Genomic DNA, 25,050 nt, shown 5'->3' with positions numbered 1-25,050 from the left:
ACCATCCAAGTCGGGCAAGCATTCAAACAATATACCGTTGTTCACTTCGACAGAATACATTTTATTGATAATACAGACAATTGGTTAGAATTCAAACAGGGTACACGGCTCTGTTTTTTCTCCCTTTATCCTGATAGCGCCACTTCTTTCGCCATAAACCAGTTTGCTGTTGGGGGCTCGAATGCAGAGCTTTCTCCGTTGGTGAAATTCCAAAGTAAAATACACGTCGCCGTCTTCTGTCGACAGGGCGCCCTCGCTGTCGATGGAGTATAATTTCCCATCTGGACCTGTCGAACAATCAAAATTTGAGACACAGTGTAAGGGTTTAGACTGCAAAGTCTCGTCTTTTACGAGATTTAAGCACTTCAAAGTTCTCTTTTTCACTCAGCATGTACCCTGCTTGTATGATTATACTGCAACAGCGCTTGTTTAAAAAGTCGCGGTTATTTCAAGTTGAATTTTCTTAGCAGATACCTGTCCCGGGTACCCATACCTTGCCTGTTGCACAAAGGCCCGGCATTCCAGACTGCAAAACAGGAAATTGAGAAAACAGCGCCCTCGCTCAAATTGGGGCATCATCCTCTTATAGTGCTTTGTCCCTTTGTATTCTGTAGTAAATCAGGAATTTTTTTCGTACTCAGTTCAGACATCAAGGAAAGCAGCAGTGCTCTATGATTAGGCGTAAAAAAATGGTGTGGTTCCGATCGATTACATTCAATTTTAAAATAGGTGGGGTGGGTAGATTTTTGTATAATTTTTTCATGTGTGAGTGTCTAGTTCAGATTTTCCATTGTTTTTCAAATGGTCTCTGTGTTGTTTATTTCTTCCTATCAGATGTACAGCCATTACAGATTGGAAGAATATTTATATTGTCTTTTTAAGCTGATGTCAGTTTCTGCACCCACTATTTCTTGCGAGACTTTCGCGATTTATCATCATTTTTCTTGAATACCGTTTAAAAAAGTTTAGGGTCGGCGTGAAACCGGAACCAAACAACTTATTTTATTTGACCTTAACCGAGTAACCTACACCATGTATACCCCCAAGGTACACACAGACAGGAAGTAGAGCGCCACCACACCAAATTTTGAAAAGGCCTATAGTGCTTGTTTAACCTGCACTAACTGATACCGTTGGGGTATTATTTTTTTCGAGCAGAAAACCAAAAATGTATTCACTGAAAATTGTTAACAGACCAATAATTAGATATTGCACACGTCAATCCGAGATATGTTTTTACGGTGATCTATGAGTAGTATGGTAAATAGTTGAAAGCGTTATTCATTGGCATTGGGGTACTGAATTTTGGGTGCGGACCGAAAAATCCTCCAATGTGATTGGATTTATTGCACCATACAGTGCATGTACAGTTACACAAATATGTTCACCTACGGGTGATTCGATAGTGTAAGATATCGCAAGTAAGTTAGTATATGATCCAAGAAAACAGTTATATAATATTATATATATTATAAAGAGTGCAATCTCTTCATCATAATTCTATAAAGGAGCCCATGAAATCAGTATATAATCTTAAGTTATCTAAATCAATCTCTAATTTACCTTGAAATTTGAATTGGTATGCGCCATCTTTATACTTTGGGTGGATGGTACTATAAACCACACTGCTGCAATCCAGCTTACTCGACGATTCTGATCCTTTCACTCCCATAAAACCATGCTCTCCTCGCAAGACGAATCTAGAACGGTTTACCAGCTGAAACTTGAACTTTTCTTTATCGCTGACTGAGTCAGATGATGCTGACAAGTGGCCATTGTCCTGGGCATTGATGTAACTTCCGTTGCTGGCCTTGATAAGCATCGAAGGGCCATCAAACTCCAAGTCGAATAAGGCTTCTGGTACATTTCTGAAATTGTTAATTTGGTGATAATTGATTTTTTACTGGAAATGTAATAATTTGTCTTTACAGGAACAAAATGTTGAACTTTATGTTTTTAATACACGTACTTATTACTTTTGATATTACACACACACACGCACGTACGTGTACACACAAAAACACACGCACGCACGCACGTACATACACACACATACATATATATATATATAGTATATAATATATATACATGTATATACTTAGTATATAATATATGTATTTATTTATTTATTTATTTATTTGTTTATTTATTTATACTATATAAACTCAGCATATGTAAAATGGCTATGCTGGAGTAAACAGTGTCAATACATATATATGTAGAGCGATATAAATAACAGAATATCAAGCAAGATACGGAGGAGTCGTTACAACGGAGTTTCACGCTGTTATTGCGACGTCTGATGATCGCAACAACAGTGTGAAACACTGTAACGACTCCATTGTTTTATATATATATTTCATTTAGAGAAATATTTATCTGTAATTGAGATTGGTATTTTTCGACGAACTTTGCGCATGTTCAGAGTGTCAAGTCATAATTTGAGAGTAGAAAGTGGACGTTCTGAAAACTGTGAACTGTGTCATTTACAGCAGCTGGATAAATTTCATTTTTTGTCTTGTATGCCCAGCATAATCACGAGTTAAGAAAGAAATTCCTATCATCCTTTTACTACGAATTCCCGACAATGACAAAATTCAAATCACTTCTGTGTTCACAAAACCCTCATACTTTGATGAGTTTGTCCAATTCCCGTATTATAGCTTCAAAATGAGAGATAATATACTAGCATCTGTAATTGTGTTACTTTTATTTTGTAATTTTTAGGCGCACTTAACATAGCCTGCAGATAATTCTTTTTCTATATGTTGTCTAGTCACTTTGACGACTTGTATTAAGGGCAGGTGGCCTAAAATATATATATATATATATATACATAGTTTTGCATAGTGCGATCATCAGACAGTTGTCAATGTAATAGATGAAGTTGATGAAGACAGTTGTCTGATGATCGCACTATGCGTGAAACTCCGAGTTACAACCAAGAAAGAGTTCCAGAACCACCAAAACTATTGCGCTCTGCCACTGCGGTATAGAGCACTGTCTTAGCAGATTGATACCCACCGAGTTATATATATATATATATATATATATATATATATATATATATATATATATATATATATATATATATATATATATATATATATATATATATATATATATATATATATATATATATATATATATAAGAGCACTGTCTTAGCAGATTCATACTCACGAGTTATTTATATATATATATACATAAATACATAAATACATAAATACATACATACATACATACATACATACATACATACATACATACATACATACATACATACATACACACACACATACACACACACACACACACACACACACACACACACACACACACACACACACACACACACACACACACACACACACACACATACATACATACATACATACATACATACATACATACATACATACATACATACACACATACATATATACATACATACATACATACATACATACATGTACATACATAAATAAATACTTACTTGTCATCGTTCCTGACGTGTATACTTTCAGGTGCATATGACCAGTATTTACCAATAGATGTACGAATGGCAAATTTTCCACTTTCCTCGTTACATTCCAGTTGATAGATTTCATTATCGGTATGAAACTTCTTTCTAATAACGGCTGTCAAATCTGGGCCTAGCGGATTTAATATATAACACGTTTGCAATGAGAAACATAATAAGTCCATCTGTTTCACTCCCACCCACCTATCCACCCACCAACCCACCCACCAACATGTCCTTGACTGACTGACTGACTGACTGACTGACTGACAAATTCTTGTTTGTTATCGGTATATATATACACACACACTAAGGATCAAGACCAATAGTTCAATGTACAGGATAAAATCTAAATTCTTTTACTTAGGTATCAGACCCACCCACCCCCTCTTCTAACTAAATTAGCCAAAATTGAAAATTAATCAGTATACTATGTAGTAGTATATAGTGCTATGAATACAAAGTCAGTATGTAGTGAGGGAAAGGTTCCTTTGTTGAAACTTAGATTTATTTCATTTTAGTGCCATACATTTACTACAGCGAAAATTCTTCCATTTCTCAATTTGATGACATTAAAAACATATCCATTAAAATTAAAATCAATTTTGTAGGATGAGAAGTGAAAAGGCTCAATCCCCACCCCACCCCAAAGTAAAAGAATTATTAAGATTTTTTTAATCCTACGTCAACTATTGGTTTCACCCCTAAAATTACTCATACAGTGCAGTATTTATTTCAAATCGATAAAAAAAAAAGTATATTACCATTTTTAAATGACACATATTTGCCATTATGGGCCATTAATACGCCTTGTGGATAACTTTCCTCTAATACGAATAACTCATCTTGCCCGACTTTTTTGTTTCTTGTTTTGATGACTTTGTAAGGGCCTCCAGGAGAAAGGTACCGTCCTTCCTTGTCACGGAACGCTACTCGACCACAATGTTGAAGTTCGGCGATAAATTGGCAGTCACCACTCAGTTCTTTGACCAGTCTTCCTTGTCGGTTGAGATATGTATCATCGATGGCTCGGAATGTGTATTTGCCATCCTGAAAACCCAATGTGATAACTACATCTGGACCCCAGGGGAGATTTTCACTCGCTAATAACTCGTCTTTTTCTGGCTTGGCGTATCGCAAACCGGTTCCAACACGTAGGTTGATCAGTGGATGGATACCTAGGTGTACAGTCCAAACTAGAGCAGCTTCTTTTTTTCTTTCGAAGCAGTTCAATTCTTCATCGGTGCCGGTTAGGTAGTATTTATGAGTGTAGCTACGGATTATCCAACTCCCGTCACTCTGAACATCTATGGCGAATTGTTCATTCGGTCCCTTTTCTTCCGCCTCACAGGAAAAATTGCCTCTTTCGTCTGCAGACATATATTTATCAAGATGGCTTTGGAAATACACAAAGTCCGCGCCCTCCGGTTTCGTGAATTTCCATTCTTGTTTCGTTTTCAACGACTTTCCCTGTATGTTGACTTTTAGTCCGAAATTTTCCTGTGTCAAATATTTCTTGCTGGTGTTAATAAGTCCAATGATAACGTACTTGTCATCGTCCGACATCATGAGGGATCAGATTATCGGTCTGAGATGTGCTAGGCGTAAGGTATCAAAATTCACACGTGTCTTGTTGGGCTGTAAGTAGCTTGGAGCCAAATTACTCGAATAATATTGCTAGGGCGGCTTCGCCTATATGGCGGATTCCAGGTCTGTGCAATAAGGAACTATGTTCGAACGCGTCATTGTGTAGAACACGTTGACACAAAGGACTTGTTCGATTATTCACGCCCCGGCGGACATTGGATCAATCAGAATGCCCCATTTTGATCACGTGATTATTATGCCCGACGTCTGTTCAAGAACATTGAAATATGAATAAAATTATCGTATAAAAATGAAATAAGTGAATAGATGCTGTTGTGTCTATTTTCTGGTACTACGATCTTCTATAATTATATTAACTGTATTATCACGGTACATTCCGTTACTCCATTTTATCATGTTAGGATCGACCGGCTCAATAGCTGTCTAACCCAACTTTTGATAAAGAATTGTTGCTTGCTTGCTTGCGTACTTTACATCCAAGCCAACTACTTTACCCAATGTGTTTCTACACCAAGAACAAAATAAAACTAACACATAGTACAGGTACAACTGTCACATGATGCGCTTGTCAAAATTTTTATCCAGATTTTCACGAATAAGGGTAAGTATTTCGTGACCCATTTTCTGGTCTTCCGACTGTATCATTGCCGAGTAAATAAGATCGTCATGGCTGCAAAATTAAGTTGTTTTACATTTTGCAACAGTCTGATTTGGTTTTGATCATTCAACGTCATAACTATTTACATATATGGCCCCCTTTCAGGCGTATCATCCGCATAACACCATCATATACATATACATGCACACACACACACACACACACACACACACACACACAGACAGACACAGACGCAGATAAACACAGACAGACAGTCAGACAGACAGACAGACAGACAGACAGACAGACAGACAGAGAGTCACGTACGTACACATACATACATACATACATACATACATACATACATACATACATACATATCAAACTTTTTATTATGAATTTGAATTTCCTTATAACGTTACGGATGTAGCATATTTCAAGAGGAAGGGGTAACAATGAATGCAGCTTATTCCCAAAGTAGTACTGTAGGTAAATTTTGAAATTAGGTGGTATTAGTTGAATCAAAGTTTGAGGGGGCCAAGTGGGGGTGGAGATTTTTGAATTTCAAGCACTAAAAGAATGCTTTCTGGTGCTATTTTAACATGTCAAATTTTGAGTAGCCCCCCCCCCCTTTCACTCCCCAATTTTTGAGTGAACCCCCCCCCCCCGGTCATAAATAATGACAACTCCTTGACATATTCTGTTGAATTCTGACAAAAGTCTTTTTGTTTCATTGTAGTCTAAACTTAGACCTCAGAAAATTATTACTAGACAAAATAATAACTTTAATGACAAACTTGAGTTATATGAATAAACATGATAAATTACATCATGACAAAATTTCCAATTGATACCACGTACACACTTTGTAGCATTTAACTGCAGGAAAAACACCATTTACAATTGTAATGACTTTAATATTTATTTATTTATTCAATCGTGTATACTTTGTGCCCTATAAAATAGAACAGTGGCGTGGTTTTTCTTTTGTAAATTTTAAAAGTACTGTAAATTGACAAGTCTACATAAAATTACTTAATAAACAAATAACATAAAAACAGAACATGATATGTAAGCCAGGCGTATTTGAGAAAGTCTATATATATATATATATATATATATATATATATATATATATATATATATATATATATATATATATATATATATATATATATATATATATATATATATATATATGAATGGTAGGTGTATTTGAGAAAGTCTAAAGGTATATAATGTGAATGGTAGGTGTATTTGAGGAAGTCTAAAGGTATATATGTGAATGGTAGGTGTATTTGAGAAAGTCTAAAAGTACATATGTGAATGGTAGGTGTATTTGAGAAAGTCTAAAAGTACATATGTGAATGGTAGGTGTATTTGAGGAAGTCTAAAGGTATATATGTGAATGGTAGCTGTATTTGAGAAAGTCTAAAGGTATATAAAAATACTATATATCTTCTTGGAGTCTTAAACCATTTGAAGAAAATGTCGAGATGTTGGGTAAATTTAGTGAAAAATACACGGATGCTCGTCGACTATCACTGAGTGTAAAGAACTCGAATAGCGTGCAGGAAATAGCTATTTAGCTTAATGTATGCAAACGAACATCGTAGTGGAAACATTCGGATATCAGGTGATGTTTACCGCAGTTGCTTATCCTGTGGGTGGGAGGCTCTATGACATGTGAACGCCAGATGTATTTGAGAAAAATATAGAAGAAAGTAAAAAAATCAAATTGATAAACAATCACTGTTCCTGTTTCAGCAAATATGCTTATTTGATAAATGTTTATATAAGGGAATCTACATTCAGTATGTTTCAGTTTAAATACTAAAAAAAATCAAAAAAATTGTGCGTTGGCTTTTACTTGAAAACATGCTCTGTTAAACAACACTAATCGTTTGTCGTGTTAATAATTCGTCCTGTACTGTTAGAGTGTTGTACCTATTGTATAGTATTGTATTGCACTGTGTTATATATTGTATATGTAAATGTAAGCTTATTAGTAGGGCGTACGATTTTTCGTTGTGGATGTACTTTTGTTTGTCGTTGACATAACAACAATAAAGAATCTAAAGTAACGGTCTAACTCTAAAATCACGCAAATGTCTTCGGGTAAGCTAATCAGTTCATATTCATATAAATATATACTCTCTTTTTTGCTTTTTGTAGTTTTTGTAAATATGACATGTGAAGGTTACTATGCCAACGGTGACCTTGGCAACGTTTTATGGCACAATTCGGATACAGCATATTGATATGTTATCCTAGAAAAGGTGTTATTATTTATTTTTATGTTATGCATTGTCTGCTGGTTGCTAGTTTTTTGTGGGTTTTTGGCAACTAGTACGCAATCAGAACGTCTTGTAATCCAATACTCCCGCTCCAACGTCAAGAGCATAAAAGAAAAACGCAAAACATGTTCCACCGACGAACATCATCATCACAGCAAGGAAAGACAGTAACGCCAGTACGCCCGTCCCCGACAGACCATGACCACTGCAATTGAGAGCAAAATATGGGGAAATAATTATAAGTGAATGAGTTGCAACCTTCAATAAGAATTGCACACTTGTATGCCTACCAACATATACATGTATCACAGGCGGCTAACAACGTTCGAAGCATTTCAACTGTGAAAAAAAATCAGTGTGTGTATTACTATAGCTTTAGGGTAATTGAAGAATTAGTGTTTAGATGTACCTCTATGCACTTCGTGTTACATGCCGTATTTACATGTTAGTTACATTCTCCGAGAACGCGTTCCCCGGGTAGCGTTCCCCTCAGCGAACGCGTACGCGTATTCTGCTGTCGCCGCTTCTCCTCAGCGAACGCGTACGCGTCGCCGCTTCTCTTCGAACGTAGGCGCACATATATATACACATGAATGATAAAATAGACGTATTTTTAAACATACGTCGCAAAAGTAGTTATGAAGTATTGTACGATTTATACAAACATTTGCCACAGTTGTGTTATATGAACTCAGAAAAGGGGAAATTTAAGAAATAATTTCTAAACAAGGTTTGTAGAGTTCTGTTTCTAATTTGATCCAGTGATTATGTAGACCCTTTTTTTTTTAAATCACTCTTTTGCACAGTCATTGGTCCCAAAACGAATCAATTGAAACATTTACAAAATGCTAATTTGTACCCCCTTTCTAACAGAGTCCATTGACTTTCGGTCACGATAGGAAACGACGGTTGTCTTGTACCTCGAGGATTGTTACAAAATACATTCGTTTACGCAACTCCAAACCCCAAAGCTAGAGAGCCTCCAGCTATCTAAACAATAATGTCGGCTTAGATGTTTTCTACTCCTCAAACTACTTTTGTTTACGTCCCCCTTTTGTCTGTTTCTGTTTTGAATGTTTTCGAATTCGGGGCTACGAAAGTCATGTTAGCAACACGGAGTATGTTTTCTTCCTTGTCTGTGTAAGATGATGCGTGAATATTGTTTATTTTAGGCGTGATTTTACTAACTCCTATTAACCTGTGACTCTGATTCTGAAAACTGTACAGCATGATTTTCTTTCTAGAGTGTAGTTCTTGTACGTCTTCATCCCCCAGTTATTTGTCTTTCCTGTTCTAATTCTAGAGAAAATCAAACGACCCGTATGGTGTGACGTCAATAATTTGACCTGTTCACACGAATGCTTCACTTTCTGCTTGCGACAAAAATAGTGTGATTGTGACAATTTTTGGATCATCCCTGTAATCTCTGAAACGGAATATCATACGCCTCTACTATGGTCTTATATATTGGTATAAATACTACCTTATTTGAGAGTTGCAAATCTTGTAAATTCGAAGAAAGATTTCTAATTTGTTAAATTTTAATAAACCAGTTTTGCGTGTAGATCAGCACGTCTCAGCACTTTGTCTATTATCGGAATGTAAGAGCGAATCAAAGTTACCTCGTGCATCCAGCGCCAAGTCTTGCACCAAACAGCATCAGGAATCCCCCGAAGAAAGCAGACGCCAGTCCAATACCAGGCACCAATGCCAGGGAATTTGAACAAACCGCCGAAATTAAGGCACCTACAACGGCACCACACACGTACATCACCTGCAATGTAAAGAACACAAACCGTGACAAATTGATAGTTTTAGAGGCTTAGGTTTGATATTTACCCAAGAATATTGAAACAACGAACACCCGGTGCTGTAAAATCTACCGAGTCGATTCTAGAATGTAGGAACACATGAAATACACTATCTGTTTGTCTGTATAGTGATATCCTAGAGAAACCTTACCTGCCACCAATTTCCGACCCCTCTCTTGAATTTTGTCAAATACGGTGACCATGACTCCATGCGTTTTGTAACAAGGACTTGCGATGCGATAGTAGTATAGCTACTACTTCCACCCATCGTGTCTACTACACTGAATATAATGGCCAACTGTAGCAAGCCTATTATAATACCTGTGAATGAAAACGATATTGTGTGATCACAATATAATATGTATATCCTTGTTTTCCATACATCAGTCCTTTGAATATGCAAGCCTGGTTCCATAATATATAGTTTACAATTTAGAACAAGGAGTGCTCTATTTATACCTATACTGGTGATGCGTTTTGGAAACAGTTTATCTCTGATCTTAGAGTTAAGTCTTCTACGAGTGATTTTCACTACTCACTTCAGGAATTACTTTTTACAATATAAGCTATGAGTAATGCCTGAATCTTATTTATTCATAATGTAAATTTCTGTCTACATGTATACTGCACTCTGTAAAACTAAAAAAAAAAAATCAAATGTACAAATGCTGCACTGGACTAGCTTTGCTATTTTCTGTTCTCCCTTTACTTTTTTGTGTTCTTGCAATGCCATCACGATATCAGCTATGCACTGAATTCGGCCAAACAGCTGTTCGGAACGTTGGACAAATTGCCAACATACGTACCTCCAACATATGGTGGCCATGCAATCGCCGTCATAAATATTCCTTCGCCTGTCCTATTTCTCGTGTGCTCCTATAATAGGGGGAACAAGTGAATCCCGTGATTTGTTTAACACGTAGGGTATAACATATCATCATTAAAAGTAAAATGAGTTAAGTTTTCTGCGATTGGCTATCCCATATACTGTGAACAAAAATGGGGTAAATGGAAGAGAATGTATCGAAATGTATGGAAGTTGTCTCCATACGACCATCTGTATTATATGACTCCTGACACAGAAAGGACACTGTACAGGGGTTACTATGTAATCTATGAATTAAAACAGCGGCTAGCGACAAACACCTTAATACGTATAATTCCGTTAGGCAAAGTGGAAAAATGACCATAAACATACACACTTCGTCGAGTAAAGTAAAAAAAAGTGACCATAAACATACACACTTCATAGGGTAAAGTGAAATCAATGACTATAAATATACACATTTAGTCGGGCAAAGTAGAATAAATGAACATAAATACGCATACGTCTTCAGTGAAAAAATACACACGCCCTTACGCATTTGTTGTTACCTGCTACTGACGGACTGGGCGTAGAACACAAGCACCACTCCCCCCCCCCCCCCGACCCATTATCGTTAATTTTTAACTTTAATAACAAACTCGACCACCGATTTAAAAATGAGACGCAGTGCTGTATATATCTTAGTATTTACCTCTAATTCTGTTTCCCATGGATAGAACCATTCAAGAATAAAGATGATAACTGCACACATAACTGCTAGTATGGCAGAAAACACACCAAATGGCCATTTGATATAGTCATCCACTCTGTCGATATAAAAAATGTTTGAGTTGGGTTTTTTTTTACTATAAAACTATATATTTTGCTGTGTGAATAAATGTTCATGAACTCTAGGTTCATCCTTAGTAATGAATTTCAATTCACAGAGTCAGATTATTTTCTTGGAAGCAATTCCCAAATTTTCGCCGACGTCTCGTCAGCATCGTCAGGGGTGAAGTACATCGGTGAAAATTTTGGGACTTGCTTAAAAGAAATGTTTTGACTCTGTGAGTAGAAATTCATTGCTACTTATTTGCAATCTACTTGCAATTAGCCCAGTCCCCACCCCTCCACTTTCGATCGTGCAATGCGTCCCTCTGGGACGACCAACCGAACAATTCAGATTTCCTCAACACGCTTGGCTTTCTTTCTTTCTTTTTGCCAATGAATACACCCTAGTGTTCACTCCAGGGCTATAGTTCTACAACTACAAAAGATTCCAGCTCTCAAACACTGAATTTCAATCTCATGTTCATGTGTAATTCATATAATGGTTTATCTAAGCGTGAACCACATCGTTTGGCTGAACACGAAAGAAGTCGATGGTGAAAATGTAATAAATGTACTTACAAATTTTTTTCGTAAGGTTTCTTTGGGGCCATGAACGTATCAACGAGTGGAACACAGAAACCGTAACAAAATGCACCAACTATACAGCCAAATACCGTCATCACTGCAGGAATAAATAGAGATAGGTATATAGGTATATATATATATATATATATATATATATATATATATATATATATGTATATATATATATATATATATATATATATATATATATATATATATGTGTGTGTGTGTGTGTGTGTGTTTGTATTTACATATATAATATGTATATTATGTATAATATAATTTGCGTGAGTGTGTGTGTGTGTGTGTGTGTAATGTACTAAATTCATGAATCGAGTATCATGGAATCCTATTCACCTATATGCACATACTGGTACCTGTTTATTCTAAGTGAAAGTAGTATAATTAAAGTAAGTATATTCAATAGTGGGCTTCTTGAATCATATATTTAAATATTATGCTAATGAGTGGCATTATATCATATTCGTACTGTAAAGCAAAATATTGCAGTATGTTCCGTTTAGTAAATAGGAAACTAATGAATCCGTTTTTGTGAAGATAGGATTGATGGGTGTAAATAAAAAAAGGTTTGGTCTCCACTTCCTTGTCACCTTCTATCATATAATTTTTTTCATCTCAAGCAGTGCTGTATGCTTGATTTTCTCGAGCTTTGTATGTATGTATGTATGTATGTATGTATGTATGTATGTATGTATGTATGTATGTATGTATGTATGTATGTATGTATGTTTTTTTCAGTCTGTATGTGTGTGTGTGTCTGTCTGTCTGTCTGTCTGTCTGTCTGTCGGTATGTCTGTACTATCACTCATTTGTATTGTTTACTTACATGCTTGTCCGTTACCGACCCATGCACCGACCTGAGCTAACACCATGGCTGGACACTGTGAATAAATACAAGTGTACGTGTTAGATATTCACATTGTAGTATAAAGTGTGCATGGCAGATCAAGCTACTCGTCCGTCGAACTTAGTCAAAATGGGTTCCCGCCATATCCGTCATGAGATAACTTATCTAGTCACAACAATTCCAATGTATTTCACTGGAACTGTACTTTAGCCACGCATGACTATTATATCTTAGACTTAGTACATTGTATTTACTTTGCCATTTTACAGGCATTTTATATTCAGAACTTATATATTTTCCAAAGTATCGAGAATTGAATCACAATAATAAATAATGCTAATTTTATTCAAAGACGACCCTAGAAAAAAATTTAAATTGATATTTTTAAATATAGATTTAAAATGTTTTAATAAAAATTAATTGATAAACATTCATAGTTGATGCAACAGTCAATTTCAAATTCGAAATCAAATTAAGTTTGACTCATTTTTCGACGTTTTAGTTGGCTGGTTTGTCATACCAACTCTAATGTGATGTAGAATTCAAACTGCCTGATACCCACTCCATACACGCTTCAAAAGATATCCTGTGAGTGACTCGGTCACTAAAGGTAAATGGTACGAATCACTTACTGCGGCTGACAAATCCATTCCAGCACCGAGTAGGAATCCACCGACGCTAACAACTAACACCCCCTTTGTGGAAAAACATATGTAGTACGCCAGTCGAGCTCTTTCGAAAAGTGGTTTTGTGGCAGGTATGTGAGCTATGAGGGCAAAACAAAGAGTTCCCATTCCCATGGCAGCTAGAAACACTTTTAACATAATCCACTTTTGATAGAGAAACTGGTATCGAATAGAAGTCGGCTCAAATACTGAAAATGAAGTTAGAAGAGTAAAAAGTTAGACAAAATCTGCACTCACCGCAAACAACATGGCGTCGTTAAAAAATACGTTGCTAAAATTAGCTGACTTTGATGACGATGATGCTTTGATAGCAGAACGAAAGTTAGTTGGAGTTGTGAAACCTTTTGGGTTGCGTCTACAGCTCTTTTCGAAGAAGCTTGCCCAAGATATTAAACAAACTATCAAGATCGGTGGGCCTGATCACAATGTTTCATGATGAGATAGACACGGCCATAAAGATGACACACACAAATATTACTTGCACAGTGTGGACTCTTTATTTAGTTAATGATATAAACAGTAACAGCAAGCACACTACTACAATTACAATAGACATGAGGTATAATTTCTTGAAGTTCAAACAAAATCCATGGTCAGCAGCCAACTGAACTCAGTTTCTTTCATGCAGTTACTGTTTATATCATTAACTAAATAAAGAGTCCACACTGTGTATGTGATGTCTGTGTGTTATCTTTATTGTGTCTATCTCAACACGAAACCTTGTCATCAGGCTCACTGATCTTGCAATCAGTGATAGTTCGTTTAAACAGCTTGGACAAGCTTCTCCGAAACTATCTGTAAAATTTAATGTCGAATTTTTAAGTCAAAACTTCTCATAGTTGGCAAAATGTGTAAATCATACACCGCCTGTATGGACATAACTACATAGCAGGACATATACAAAGGAATGTAAGCGGTTTAATCCGATCGAAATGCTTGACTAATCACAGTGATTTGACAATCTAGCTAAATATCAACACTTACAACAGAAGTAACTAAAACACATGAAAACATCAATTTATTTACAAAAGCCTTGTTCAAATAGTAACTATGAAAACATCAACACAAATTCAAAGCCAGAAAGGCAGTAGCGGCAACTACAATAATAATACTAGCTGGTATAACTTTATCAAGTGTGCTTTGCACGTACAAGTATTCAAAACTATTGTAAAGAACCAAACTGTAGATTCGGAGTATTGTTACACAATGTAGCAAAGGGTTGCTTGGGTTGGTTTTTACAGCGGCTTCGGTGACACAACAGACCCTCCACCAACGGTGGGCGGAGGGTCTATATATGGTGACATCGACAATACGAGATCTGACAGATAGACAATATGTGTGTCGCTTGACTGCTATTAGTCAATATAGCATTACATGTACCATGAGATAAAGTTTGCATAACCGTGAATTGGACGATGCTTTGAAAGTAAAGTAAAACAACAAAACACAAAATTACAGTCACTGTACATCTACATTTCTACCGGGGTGTCTATTGCCTTGGTATATATACAAAAATGGATAGACGTAAAAGTGTCTTCAAACCAAAAACAACTTTCTGATTTGCGAATTTGTTTTCGTCAATAAAGAAAACAATTAACAAGGGAAATGTTTAATAAAAAATACGTTACGTGAGAAAAGAATATGCGTTGTCCAAGTGATATGCCAGAAGTATTACTCAAAGAAGTATGCACTGTGATTTCAATGCAACCTAAAGATGTTACATATACATGGCATACCACCACGACGATAACACTCAGCAGGTTGAAAAAAAAAACTAGCAAATCGTTTTGAAATAAGTCAAAGTTTTGAAGGTTTATGATATTATAGTAGAGAATCACTACAATTGGTGGAATTTTCTAAGAAAACAAAAGAAATTTGCAACGTCATCATACTAGCTTTAACAATCAAAATTATATGCAAATTAGAGTGGCGATTTTGTCCGAACAATACGTTCCGATGTTCAGGTACAATAGTTCTTTTGAATATTTGTAAGTGATAATTAAGATATCATGAATGATTTCATACTTGGTTTATTTTTTACGGAGACCTGCAGTAACTCAAAGTCAGTCACACATGGGTACAACATGCAGAGACTTCTTTTTTTTACTGGTGCTTTGAATGATTCTAGTCGAAAGTAGCCTTCGGTTATTTGGAGGGGGGATTACTGGATCACTTTTGCCTAATAGGTTCGGGGGGGGGGGGCCTTATTTTAGAAAATGGAATTGTGGGAGGGCCTCGTTTTAATTGGACTCATTGTTTTATCTAACTTTGCATTATTTTGTGAGTTTGGCATCCAACTGCTGCCACATCCCACCGTTGCCACCATGGCGTTAAAATTAGCAATGCGGTGCCAGCGGTGGGATCGAGTCCTTTGGGGGAGCCTTCAGTAGTTAGGATTAGCAGAGGGAAACGAGGCTCAGTCTGTTGTGATCCTCCCCTGATTCCGTCGTGCTAAAACGTGGCCCTCCCTCATCAATTTCCTTTCTAAAAAAAACAAAATCCTCCGCCCGTTAATTTGTTTTAAACATTAGTTAAAATGCTGTCAGACATGAAAAAGGTCACAAGTTCCAGAATTACTGGTAAGGACTTAATCCCACCGTTGCCACCACATTGATAATTTTTAAGACATTGCTTGTTTCCCACTACTATCACCACAATGAATTTAATTTGTGAGCATGTCCTGCATTAATACACCTGTTTTTGGATCTAAGTGGGCGAGCAGAAGACTAGAACTCCAAAAGACTAGATGTGAACACTCGAGCTCCCGACCGGCATAGTCGGGACTGGGGTCAACATCTCCACACCACATCATTATCCCCAACCCAACTGTTCCCGATTACTCCGTGAGTCACTCCTCTCCTCACGTCACGAATGGCTTTTCATTCACTGCATGGTTTGTTAGCAATGATTTGATCGATAACTTCTGAACCTGAACCTTAACTTTAACCGATATGGCAGCAATTCATGCTTGTTTACTTTCATACCTATAAAAATACCCTCAAGCCCTATTTCCTTTTAAAATAATTGGTGATTGTTTACTATTGTAGTTGGACTGATACTTGTTTGTCTTACAAACTAAAAAATGTATGCTTTAACAATATTATCTCACATAGCACATGATATGCCGCTGTACATTGATTGAAATATTTCCGTTCATTCATCTACGAGTATCAAGTGACTAATGTGCACGACAAATTGTTTATAAAGCAGTTATTTATAGCGTTTGATGATTTAGTGATTTCGATAAACAAGACCGTACTCATAACATATGTTTTGACAGTAAAACAGATACGAAAGCCGTCACACTGCTGTACATGTGTAGGGCAGCATCATATATGGCATATGAAAACTCACCAGACCGTGGACCGTGACGAACGGACAGAGAGCATGAACAAGACAATATTAACGGCTGGTGATAACGGGATGGTGTAAGGCAAACAAGAACAAACTTAAGCTTGAATGTGTACCGGAGATTTGATGTGTACAGTTTAGTTGACTGATTTTGTTGAGGGAGCCTTCAGTAATTACATTGAGGGGGTGTCATGCTCGCGCTGTTACCTAAAATGTGACTGTCCCCCGATTCTGTCGTGCTAAAAAGTGGCCCCAGAATCAATAGTAAGGACTTAATCCCACCGCTGCCACTATGTTGACAGTTTCAAAGGAGTTGGTTTATTGCCCACTATTATCGCCATGTGAATGTGAAGGCACTTCATTGTGTTTGGAACTCATTGGCTGAGCTAAAGGCCACAACTCAGCTCCCAACGACTAGCCTCAGTCTGGCACACTCCCATTGTTGGGATCGAGGTCAACAACTCCGCAACATTATCCCCAGTATCCTAGCCAACTGTTCTCCTTTTTACTACTTTGAGACCCACTTCTCTCCTCACACCACAAGTGACTATTAATTCACTACATGGTTGTCAGCAGCAATTTGATGATTAAGTGGATAGCATGATACCTCATCCTCCCCAAGTGGCAGCAATGGGGATTTGGAACCGGTCACTACACCAAATGTAATCATAATCTAACATATGTTGATCACGTGACAATGATGGGATGGGATGGCAAAACCTCTTAAAATAGTGAAATGTTAGACAAAGTCTCAAAGTAAAATTTGAATTTCCCCAATCCCATTTTCTGAAATATGGCCCGCCCACAAGAGCCGATTATAACAAGTGACCTCACCCCCCCCCCCCATAAATTCCCCCGGCCCTCCCCCTTGTAAATACTGAAGAATCCCTACATTAGTTGAACTCATGATGGGAAATCGTCGTGATGACTGTGCAGTTTACGGCGCACCACCAATGATTTATTTGTAGTCCACCGATTCGGAATTGAAACGATCAAGGGTATATCTTCTAAAGATCGGACGAGTACGAAAACAATTGTCATTTATCACTATCAGCAATCAGGTTTCACCATAGCGTGTCAAAGGTCATACCGGGGGTGCAGGGCAAGGTGTGGCAGATGTATATGCGTATATATTAATCAAAATAGATCAGTGTCTAGGATACTGTCAAAGTACACGTATATCCAACGGATCGCCGATTAAATACGGAATATACGATCACTCAACCGCGTTACAGGTTCGCGTGTCGAAAGCTGATTTGGGGTTGATAACACGCCTAAGTAAACTCATTAAGTGAGCTTCCATCAAGTGCAAGTCGATTTAAATCAAGTAAATTCAGAATGAATTGAAGATGTGTAATTTGTACAACACACGGGTCACTGGCCACATTGTAAACTGTCAATTGTCAAGTTACGGTACTATTCAGTTAGTGTTAAAGTAGAGTGGATCATCATTTTTTTTCGTAGACGACCACCACTAACATCGCGCACCTGTCCGATAAAGCAGAAACCTCGGTAACTCAGTATATACCGAAGCTAGCTTCTGCGTCCATGCGTACGTACGTGTACTCACACCGGGCACAGTGTCATTCTTGCTCCCCAATTAAATCGATCTGTTAACAAACAAGCTTTGTTGCCACTAGTGGCTAAACTTTCAATAGATTTTGGCCGATCAGTGTAACTGTGGCTTCGCAGAGTGAAAACACTTACGTCAATAATGCGTTCTCTCATCACCCTTCAAGCTTGCATATCTCCAAAGAACAGAATCCAATACACGTACTAGATAACTGTTCCGTACATCTAAAGATATCGCAACATTTATAAAAGTGTTCTAAAATACATCAACAACATCAACAAAAACATTAATAATTTAACTCACCTCTGCTTTTCTCCAGGGCAATACCAAAAACAATACCAGCCAGAAAACAACAACACAATTTCAACAACACTCGCCACCACTGCGTTTTCTCTTGTCCGACTTCAATAACTACAACCTCTCTGCCTCCTTTACCGTTTCCCATTTCCAGGTCGCACTTATCAGTAAAGAGAATGTTCGTACCGTTGCCTTTTTCGGTTTTACCATTCTGTATCTCATCGATCTTGCCGCTGTCAGTATGAGCAGTATCTGTCCAAGCAACACGAGTAATAGGTGAATTACAAAATCGTTCTGGCTTTGAATGCCCGTTAGAGTTTTCGTGTCCCGCCATCCGAACTACTTTCCAATTATTTGTATGAGCCCAGGTTTCCAACTTCGTATCATGCGCTTAACAACATTGCTGGTGACATGAAATTTAGGGCCAAGGACTGGCTAAAGTTTGCTACCTATACCTCTAATACAAAGCACGCCATTCGTGCGTTAAGTCACGTGACGTAGTGTTGCGACTGCCCCGAAACTAGTTCATCCTGCGGGTACGATAACCCAATGGCATCAACATGCTAACGGTTGTTCTAATATAATCTCTAACGGTGTATATCTTAATATTTGTGTACATATTTTAACTATTCAACGTTAAATAGTTATAATATGTAATTTTTTCCCTTCATAATATAGCGCATGTCTTTTTCACGAAGTAATATCGCGACAGCGCAAAAAACATTTATTGGAAAGTCGTACGCCCAATATTAGATGAACATGTGTGTATTTATTACAATTAGTGCATGTTTTATAAGCACATCAACAAATGGTATGCAAAAATAGTCAAACACAACATAGCTAGGTACCTTCATATCAAATGGCTTTGTTCGATACATAGCATACCTTAATTAGGTACGTATTGTCTTGCCTTTGATGTGACCAATGCCAAGGTCAATATGACCTGTGGCGACTATATAATGGTACGAGATAGGACCAATGTTCTCTTTCTCGTTTTATGACCACTGTGATTGTATATTAGCCTGAGAGGGTTGGCAGTAGTGGAAATAGCTCCCAGGCGGGATTGTAGCCAGACAAACGGTTGCTATGAACGAGTTGCTGAATGGAATTCAATCTACGTACGGTCAAGACTTCTGTACCAAGTTACAGGGAAAGTTTACTGTACAACGGATCAATATTTAAATGACAAACGGATAAGTGATTGGGGTGACTTTTAACATTCTAATACCTACAAAGTCACTTTAGACTAGTTGTTTATTTAAATTTGACGTGAGGTTTGTTCTCATTTAGTGGGTGTTACTGCTATTTCCATAGCTAGCCTCATCCTGTTTAGATTGTTTTTTATACTTGCTATGTTATACAGCACTGTTTTCTGTTGCAACATTCCCCTAAAATAAATGAATGTCGTATAATTTGTGTGTTGCTGTGTTTGTAGTAATAGTAGTAATTGTTGTTGTTGTTGTTGTTGTTGTTGTTCTTGTTGTTGTTGTTGTTGTTGTTGTCGTCATCATTGGTCTTAGCGTCCGTGTTGCAATGGTTATAAAAATTCTGCCGTTGTTGCTGCTGCTGCTGCTGATGATGATGATGATGATGATGGTGATGTGATGTGATGTGATGTGATGTGATGATGATGATGAGGAGGAGGAGGAGGAGGAGTATGACACCTTTGTCAAACAAATTGTTTGACGTCACACATCCCACAGCTGCCAGATCCCACTACTGCCAACATTGTATTGTTACAGTGATATCACACTATACCAGTCAAATTACAGTGTATCAATTACAACGAGTAACAGTGAAGTAAAACACTTTCTCTGTGTGCTACACTCGTTTATAGCATTACTATCAAGTGCAAAATTATATACTGTTTCAATTGGTTTATTTACCTGGCGAGCATGTGGCATAGTGGTCAATTAGCAAATAAAAATGTGCACTTTAACACTTGATATGAATGCTATAAACATACAGAAAACGTTTTACTTTGGTGTTATGGGTTGTAATATTGTTAGTGTGAGGAGAGGAGTGGGTCTCACAGGAGTGAAATATAACAGTGTGGTAAGATACTCAGAGCACCCATCTAGTCTTTCGGAGCCATGACTTTCAGTTATGCAGTGCCTTCACACAAATTCACTGTGGCGATAGTGAAACAACCAATGCAATTAAAATGATGGATGTGGTAGCAACGGTGGGATCGAGTCCTTGTCACTGATTCTGGGACTTGTGTCCACTGCCGTCTGACAACCCAATGTTTTTGAAGTATTTTAACGGAAGAGGGTCATGTTTTAGACACAACTCAGCTGCGTGGGTCATATTTTAGAAAACGAAATCGGGGAGGGTCACAGTTTACGCAACAGACCGAGCTTGACCACGCACCCTCTTCCCCTCCCGGTCCTCCCCTTGTAATTACCGAAGGCTCTCTAAGGTTCAACAAAAGCACAGACAAGGAAGAAAATGACAAAAGTTACGACGACACAGGGAAAGGCAGAAAGGCATACATAAAACATTATTGTAACTGACATAAGCCACAGACGAAAATAAACAGTGTCACAGTGACCGATTAGTGGCTAAGAAACTTCAAATTGAAAGTAGCTCCCTCTCAAACATATCCCGTAGACATTACTGGTAGACATAGTATACTGTTTATGCTTATGTCAATCAATTCACGATCATGCCGAATGTACATTCTAATTTCTATGTCAACTCACTTCCAGCTGTGCAATCGACTACAATTTCTAAAACAAAAATCGGTGGTTGAACAGCTCAGTTATTATTCTATAGTTCAATGCCCTTAGTACAGATATACAACTTGTATTGTAATTCCGACCTTTAGTTGCTAATGTTCTTGATATGATATGATATTTGTATCGAAACCTTTCAGTTAGAGTTCCCGGTAGACCCTTTTTTGGAACTGGAAATTTCATAGCGTGAGGTATCGTTAACTCGGCAGTGCAGGAACAATACGCTGGTTTTAAAATGAGAAACTGCTGTAGTAACAACAGCTTTCACGACACACAAGTATTGTTACCATTGCGGCCGAGTTGTGAGCCAGCACTCGGGTCAGCAAACAGGACACTTTCTATGAGCTATTCCTCTAATCATGTTAGTGGTTTGGTAGCTTATGCTACCGGATAGTTGATTTTGTGATGAGAGTGTGTGTTTGTGTGATAATTCATCATTTCAGCATTTTTCAACTTTCTCAAATAACGACATTTCAAAGTATCGAAAACCCACACGCAGTGTTATCAAGACGATTGAAATTGCTTTCATAGCACAAACGCAGCCTTTGTGAGTCTATTGATCTTAAGTCTGAGTCATCGATCCACGACTACAATGCAGTTGTATGAGTTGCCAGTGACGCAATACTGAAGATGGCTAGGCGAAAACTTTCATTATAATTTCAACTCTGTGTAAAATAATACACTGCCGTAACGTGCTTACCACGGACAGTTATGGGAGTCTATATAATAGCAAATGAATACCGTGCTATATCGGTTTATTTCTATTCTGTTATGTACGTCGTAGATCAGTAACAGTCGCTCTTTGTCATACGAATGGTAAGTTGAAATATCGAGATAATGAGTTTGAACAGTACAATTGTAACATAACTGTACCAAAATAATTGCCTACTTTAAAACAAGGTTAGCTTATAAATGTAACTATAGAGTTTCTTTTACTATTATTTCGTAAAGATTTTGTTAGGTATTACAACACGATTGTTTTGGTAAAATGAAAGAGACAGGGATAAAGGCGAGAGGGTCCACAATGTTATGTCATTCGTTGTTGAAAAGCGATTATATTATTGCTAATGGGAAGAGACAAATGCGACTACTCACTGGCCTCAACATGTACCCAGAGGACACTCTAAAAATAGTATCATATCCTTTGGCGTTTTGAAGACGCTAAAAACTCCTCTCTTAATTATTGACGTTATGAATACTTCATAAACGTGGTATGATTTAATGTGAAGTCAATCTCCCTAGTTTTAAAGGAATGTATGATATAGATATCTCAATTTCATCGCGTTGCCCAGGTAACGTTCAACTCTTATGGAAAAGGCACTTCAAATACGTCTTACTGATCAAAATACATGTAATGGATAATGGTATTGTTACGGGTGACAGAACATAACGTTCCGATATTCGTAACTTTCAACAATTTATGATGTGAAACGAGGTCACCGTGAACCGTTCTCAGCTGTCCCGAATTAATATACTTACAACATTGTTTGCATTTAGCGAATATTCTGAGATGACAACATTAAGAGTCACGAAAGGTCATCAGTGTCAAATACTGACTAATTACAGGCAATTGCAAGAGCAATGACGCGACCAAACTGTGTTCATATTTGTCAGTATTATTTGCATTGTATAATTTTTTATGTTTAAAAGAATTTAAAATTGGACTATAAGTATGGATTCGCTTTAGGAGGGAGCAAGCTGAAGCAAAAAAGCTAGGCCTAGACAAGGATTTTCAATCTGCTCCATGGCTATTTCTAAAATAGTTCCAAGTTAACCATGAACATTTTATGTAGTCTGAGTTATTCCCCTAACGTTCGAGGATCCTGGTACCAGAGAGAGGTCGACGTGAGAGGTTGAAAAGTAGTACATAGATACGACGTCAACCTCCATTTTGTTACAGTGTAATTCCATCATCCCTACCTACTGTTTGCGAATTACGCCAGTTACCACACCTTATCAACTTGAATCTTACTAGAAGTTTTTAAAACTGTATTGTTGTTGTTGTTGTTATTATTATTATTATTATTATTATTATTATTATTATTATTATTGTTGTTGTTGTTGTTGTTGTTGTTTTTGTTCTCGTCGTCGTCGTCGTCGTTGTTGTTGTTGTTGTTGTTGTTGTTGTTGTTGTTGTTGTTGTTGTTAAATCCCAACTACAGATATCACAAGTGCGATTTAGTTTAGCGATAAACGAAACCACAGGCATCAAGCCAAAGTGAGCAATATAAAAAACCGTGAATTTTCATATTCAATAGCGCAACCTCTCTGTGGATAGACCTGCAAGTCATCCTAGGTCCAGTAATTTAGTAGCACGCTAGGGTCACATTGTGATGATAAAAAAAAGGTCGTGTCTAAATATAGGTCCAGGAATACCACAGTATCCAGATAAGAGTTACTGACGATATCTCTATGTTATAACCCTATACTAGTGTTGTCATTTAATCAAAGTTCACTAAGGTGCAGTATCAATTCAAAATGTGGCACAAAATGCTGTCTTTAGAATTAGACACATATGTTGATTATTACCTGTCACATCCATTAGTATAGCACGCTTGTTAAACTCCATGCTTTCCCTGCATGACAACTTTAGCTATTGCTGGAAAAGTAAACGACCCCCCCCCCCCCCTTCCCGTGCTATTGCAACTTACGGATTTTTGTGTGAACTGTGGGTTCTGGAGAGTCATCTAAGTATTTTACACCCCTTAAACTTATACACTCGTTTTCTGGGGAAGAAACCTCAGACCACTGTGGAAAATTCTCTATAGGGGGTCTGGCAAAAACTGAGTTGAATTTATTCCTCACTCATTGTTCACTGTAGTACTTCCAGTTTGCAGGGCACACGTGCGTTGTCTCAGTAGACATGACAATGACTTTTCTGTTCTAAAATCAGCTCTAAAAAAAACAATGTTTTTCTATTATCTGAAAGTTGTTTTTGTGTGTGTCAATAAACAAACCCAGTACGTCTTGTACGTATGTAGACTCTACCATATAGTCTTGCTGCTACACCACTCGGGCTATTCTGCTCACTGCGAAGGCGAATGAAGGTCGCTAGCGAGGGCGATAGCCCGAATTGCTTTAGAAGTTACTTCCAATCTTACCTTTCATGGATGTTTTTTCCACCTGGTCGTCATTACCAGTAAATGTACCAATATCCGGCATGTTTAAACGCAAATCTGTACACTTATCACTTAATTCACTCCTTTTTAACACAACTATCCGAGTTTGTTGCCACTCCTTTGAACCTGTAACTGAGAGATCACTCTATCTTGCTGGATATATGAACTATATACGTTGACGTGCACAGGTTCGGTGGTTACCTGTGGCTTACAGAATAAGTGATTTCAACGAACACTTGAGCTTGTACTCGATGAGACCACGACAAGCACGTAGTCAGTAGCAATGCAGGCAACGAGAATTACATGTAGTAGCACGTCATAGTTGGCTGACTTTATACGTGTAGTGTAAAACAATGCTCTCT

General features: G+C 37.4%; 1 protein-coding gene across 1 annotated transcript; it reads right to left on the bottom strand.

Annotated features, from left to right (window-relative positions):
• Nucleotides 1–8,084: 8,084 nt before the first annotated feature.
• On the bottom strand, nucleotides 8,085–24,731 carry LOC144435480 (thiosulfate transporter TsuA-like). The gene is made up of 10 exons (XM_078124074.1): nucleotides 24,671–24,731; nucleotides 18,838–19,083; nucleotides 13,557–13,798; nucleotides 12,904–12,958; nucleotides 12,051–12,153; nucleotides 11,353–11,467; nucleotides 10,642–10,711; nucleotides 9,987–10,156; nucleotides 9,647–9,798; nucleotides 8,085–8,229 (listed from the first exon to the last, which is right to left on the bottom strand). Exons 1-10 carry the CDS (start codon nucleotides 24,729–24,731, stop codon nucleotides 8,085–8,087), a joined length of 1,359 nt encoding a protein of 452 aa, XP_077980200.1.
• Between the last annotated feature and the right edge of the window lie 319 nt (nucleotides 24,732–25,050).

This window comes from Glandiceps talaboti, chromosome 5, assembly GCF_964340395.1.
Source record: "Glandiceps talaboti chromosome 5, keGlaTala1.1, whole genome shotgun sequence".
NCBI lineage: Eukaryota > Metazoa > Hemichordata > Enteropneusta > Spengelidae > Glandiceps > Glandiceps talaboti.
This window is presented reverse-complemented; position numbering and strand designations above follow the sequence as displayed.